The 5,515-nt window shown below is 30.5% G+C and overlaps 1 protein-coding gene across 1 annotated transcript; it reads left to right on the top strand.

Annotated features, from left to right (window-relative positions):
• Window positions 1-512: 512 nt before the first annotated feature.
• Window positions 513-1,277, top strand: LOC112521585 (E3 ubiquitin-protein ligase RHA1B-like). The gene has a single exon (XM_025130528.1). It carries the CDS (start codon window positions 660-662, stop codon window positions 1,155-1,157), a length of 498 nt encoding a protein of 165 aa, XP_024986296.1. The 5' UTR covers window positions 513-659; the 3' UTR covers window positions 1,158-1,277.
• The last annotated feature ends 4,238 nt before the right edge of the window (window positions 1,278-5,515 follow it).

Genomic DNA, 5,515 nt, shown 5'->3' on the forward strand with positions numbered 1-5,515 from the left:
AATTATAAATGCTAAATTAAAATCAGAGTTTTTAAATTCATTATTCTGATTTAATTACAGACGAAAGATCATGTGATAATAGAAATTAAGGTTAGAAGTGTAAAAAGAGATTTGAACTATTGAATCTATATTTTTTATTTTATAAAAACTATAAAAACGATGTTATATGTACTCCTGTTTATATTAAAATGAAGTTATATTATGCACCAAAAATAAAAATAAAAATTAGTTTTCATTTTGATTTATAAAAATAAATAAATTATTAAATAAAAATACATTTAACAATACATATTTACGGATTTACCCCACCCTGGATTATAATAGTAACATGTGATCTACATCCTATATTCTTTTGAATACAAAGTTACTTGTCGTGTCCATCATCATGAAACTCTTGATAATTTTCTTATCAAATTGCAATTACACCCCTTATCTTTCTTATCTTTCCAATTTCACCCCCTCCCTCTTCTTGTGTATATATATATGGGGCACAATGTATCTCAACCCAATCTCTCCCACTTCAACCATCTCTCTCTTCCCCATTTTCTGGTTTCCAGCAAAACCATCCGTGACGCCATTAACGACCCACTTGTGTTCATACGACGATTCTTCCACTTTCTCTTTACAAATCTGTAAATCCAATCAAATTTCTAGCAATAATGGGTTTCCCAGTTGGTTACACCGAGCTTTTCCTCCCCAAACTCCTCATCCACATCCTAACCCTTCTGGGTTTCATTCGTAAGCTCATCTCCTTTGTTTTCCGATTTGTCGGTCTCGGCGATTTTCTCGAACCCGAATTCTCAACAGACCCGACCCGGAGCGAACCGGTTACGCACTTCCACTCTGTATCCGCGGTTCTCATCCGTGAGCACCTGCCGGTTGTGAAGTTCTCGGAGCTAGTGGATCCGCCTGAGAGTTGTGCAGTTTGCTTATATGAATTCGAAGCCGGCGACGAGATCCGGCGACTGACCAATTGCCGACACATATTCCACCGGTGCTGTCTGGACCGTTGGATGGACCACGATCAGAAAACTTGCCCGCTTTGTCGGACCCCATTTATACCCGATGATTTACAGGATTCGTTTAATGAACGGTTATGGGCGGCTTCAGGGATCGCCGATTACTACGGCGATTCACCGCTGGTTAGTAGTTCATAATTAGTGATAGAATTTTTATTTTTATTTTTGGTGGGTAGTTCAGAGAATTACACGATGTATATTTTAGTAGCAAAAAGAAAAGAAAAAAAAAGCATATATGGTATATGAAATTTTTGAATTTTCTTTTATTTTAATGGATAAATTTATGATTAAAAATAAAATAAAATAACATCAAGTACCATTATTGCGACAAGTAACACGTTCATTTCGATTAAAATTCCATTTAAACCAAGAATTCACCAAAGAAATTAAAGTTACATACATCTCCCGAATTTTGCTATTTACTTTGCTTAAAATTCCAAAAATGTATTATTGCAATCGGTGTATCTCTGCTAGCATCAACTGTTGAGTGAACCAAAAAATTCTTATTTATATTGATATATTTGAAGACGTATTTTTATATGAAGTCTGTTAAATTGCTAAAAATCAAGTGTTGATCTTTATATCAAATACAATAACTAAACCACAAGGGTGGTGTCTAATTGGTTTGAACTTGGTTCCAAATGTCAAAAGTACCTGAAGGTCGTGGTTATTTTGGGATTAGTCGGCTTACATAGAGAGTTGGATATACAGGTTAATAAAAAAAAAACAATAACTAAACTATAAATACAATAACTAAAATTGTCAAATTCTTATAAAAGCATAAGTTTTGGTTTTATTCAAAAATTCGGAGAAAGTTACAAAAATGTTAGGGTCCTACGACAAAGCAGAGATTGTTGGGTGTTGCTCGGATCCAACCGGTTTAATCGGATCTTATCTTGAAATATGAGACATATATATACACACACCTACTTCATGTGATATAATTGATTGACAATTAAAACATATATATTTTTTGAATGAATTATGAATATATTTTTTTATTATAAAAAATTTCAAATTTTACATTTACATATAATCAAAATTACAGTTGTCTAATTATCTTTATCTATACTATATTATAACATATTTGACAATAATTCTTAAAAATTATTTTTTATACATGAATTACTGTTTATTGATGCATATTACTTAAAATTCAAGATTATAAGTAAATTATGTGTAAGTATAATTTACTAGAGCTTCATTTTTTTAATTTGTTTAACTAACTATAGATAAACATAATCAAATATGGGATAAACATCTTATTCTGAATATACAAAATCTAAAATATAATTAAGATAATCATTAGTTATAACAAAATATTTAATTATTATCTTTATAAAAATTATATTATTAAACGATAAATAAATTACTTCGTTATTAAATCTAAATTAAATTATAAATAAAATATTGAACTAAAGAAATGACACAAAAAACCAGAACTTTAAATAGTAAATTAGATACTAATATCGAGATACTTTTTTTTCAATTTTTTATGATATATTTAAATTTATATTTTATTCAAAAATAAAAACATTATCGCTTTTACAAAATCATTAAAACCTGTATTATATCGACATAGATAAATAATAAAACGAAACAATAAAATTGAGATATATCTCGCTAGATTATGCGAACACCCTTCTAGTACATATTTATATATAAATGATTAAATATCAAATACTAAATTTTCTTGAATTATAAATTTTATTGATTTTTAAATGACCGATAGGTGAGATATAGTTTTAAAAATACAAAACCCATAAAATTTCTATCTATAACTTTCAAGTTTTAACACACACAGATCAACCTGCCATTCTATAATATAGATATTGATCTTCAATTCTTCCAAATTCAGTATTTGTTGCACCCCTACTTCATTTTACATCAGATATGACCCTTATATGTCTTTAACCCAATAAACATTTTAAAATTTTAATATAAACAAATACAACTTATATAATGCATAGTTTGTAAAATATTAATCAATACCAAAAACAAAAATGAGCGGATGCAAAATGATCGAGAAAGGAAGCTCTTTAAGGGAATCCATGCTGCTGAGACACATTCTTTCCACATGTATGATTGTATGTCAAATTCTTGTCTTTTTAAGCGAACGTTTTTGTAAAATTTCTATAACAAGTGAAAACTAGCAGTTCGATGTGACTGATATGACAAGTCAAAAACTTTAAAGACAAGGTGTGTATGGGTCCGAAACTCATTGTTTACCCAAGATCCACCCATAAGAGCACATGTGTCGATGTTCATGAACGATTTGACTCTTTTTAAATGGGTTCACATCCTCATTTACATGATTGTTGAGATCAAGATTTCGAAGAGCTGTGGGAGTTGCAAGTATGCCACAAGATATGCACATCACATGCACTAGATCCTAAGGAAATTTAATGCATGCCAATGGGATTTTCTTTATTGTCAACCAACGTTATTTGAAAAGGATATCATAATCAAACAATTAAAATATTGATTTCGGTAACATGTGTCCATGTTTGGATCTCCCGTCTTCTGGGAAGGGATTTGGGCTGACCAAGTTTGACAGGGTTTATTGATCTGTTATGCTCGTCCTCAGTATTATTTTAAGCGAATAATTATATAATAATTTCTTGTAATTGTATATTCATACTATTATATTCTTAATTCAATCTTGACTATTAAGTAACGGTTGATTCTTTAGTATAAGATAAACCACACTATGAGTCAAAACGCAATAAAGTTATACTTTTTTTTACATAGATATCTATTTGAAGTTAATCATATCATAAAATGAAAAAATTTATCGTAAAAAAAGGACTTATTTGGAAACACGGGTTTTCGGAGAAATTATTCATCCTACAAAAAGTTATAACAATACATCGACTAAACTCTTAAGCATCTCAAAGTATATCCACTCTAGAGATTTAACTGAGTGCCTAACTTTATAATAACAGAACAATAAATAAAATAATCAAATACATAAAAATTAAAATGCACTCGATTGGGACGCTTTGAAATCAAAGCCTTGAATTCTTTTTTTAGAGGCGTAGAGATCACTCGACCTTTTGTTAATCCACTTAAAAGTTTTATATGATAGTATTTATATGACTAAATCACAGGTTGTTCGACGACTTTGGTCGACCAGGTTAAGAGGGGCTCTCTGCCCACACTGGCTACTCTAACGGGAACGTGTAGAAAGGATGTCATTTTGTACTTGTAATAGGTAGAGTAGATAGCGGTACGTATTGGTCAAAGTTATCCGCATAATGTGTGGCCTAGTCCCTATTAATTTAACGACCGTTAACTTTTTATGTTAATTCAAGTTAAATGAACGATATTTTAGCCGTTTACCTATTTTACAAATTTCTATTAAAAATTTGTATGTTGTAATCCATAGAGACCAAGAATGAAATTTACTCGTTACAACACCAAACCACCATGTCATCTTCAACGTTAGGGACAAAAAACATACACACCAAAAAAGCAAAAAACAAAACCAAATCAGAGTTGCAGGTTTTGGTTTTGGTGCTGAAAATGTGAGAGGAAATGGTTGTGGATAGTGGAGATCAATGACGAGCTTGTGGTCGATGTTGATGTTTTGGAGGGAGAAGATTGGTCCCTATGTGCGTGGGTGTATTTATTTGCGAAGTCAAGCATCATACTTATTCCAGTGAACTCTCTCCAGATGGGTTTCAGGAAAATGAAAGTAAAAGAAAATTCACATATGAATTATCAAAAAATTTACTTGAAGATGTATATAAAACTGATGTTATATATTATTAGTATGAGTTAACATATGCATCTTCAAGTGGATTTTAGATTTACTTATAAATCTTTCATTAACATTTCCTTTTTACCTTGTTACAATATTTAATCTTCTTATTTGATATATATAGCACTTGAACCCCAAACCTTTGAGATGGTCAGGATCTATCGGTGGTAACCCAAACACCGTTGGGTCATTGACCCTCATTATGATTAGAGATGGCCAAAAACCGGACCCGGGCCGAGCCTGATCAAAATAGGTCTTGGTCCAAGAATTTTTTTGTAACCGGTACCTATGTAACCGTCCTGATCCCAACCAAAAACACTCGGCCCGTTCTCCAAGTACAAATCCCGGTCCGGGACCAAATAGGTTCCAACTCTTTTTTTTCAAAAATCAATTTTTAACATATAAAAAATCTTGTTTGAATTTTCTTTTGACAATATCTTATTGAAATACATCTTAAAAATCTATAATATGGTTATTCAAATATATTTTAAATATTTTCTATACAAAAATATTATACATGTTTTTATAATTAGGATTTTGAAATTTAGTATTAGTGTAACACCCTAAAAATTTATGATTCGTAAAATAAATAAATGTTAAGGGTTAAAATTTAAAGAGTAAACGACATACGGGATTAAAGTGTCGATACTCGAAAAATATGATTTTATTGCAATAAATAAAATCATTAAAAAAAAAGAGAAATGAAACATTTTGTATTTAATTGATTTGGGAT

Source organism: Cynara cardunculus (genome assembly GCF_001531365.2).
Source record: "Cynara cardunculus var. scolymus isolate 2C chromosome LG 11, CcrdV1, whole genome shotgun sequence".
Taxonomy (NCBI): domain Eukaryota; kingdom Viridiplantae; phylum Streptophyta; class Magnoliopsida; order Asterales; family Asteraceae; genus Cynara; species Cynara cardunculus.

Excerpts from the sequence above, each read along its gene's own strand:
- LOC112521585 (XM_025130528.1), top strand. The coding sequence starts at position 660 with ATGGGTTTCCCAGTTGGTTACACCGAGCTTTTCCTCCCCAAACTCCTC.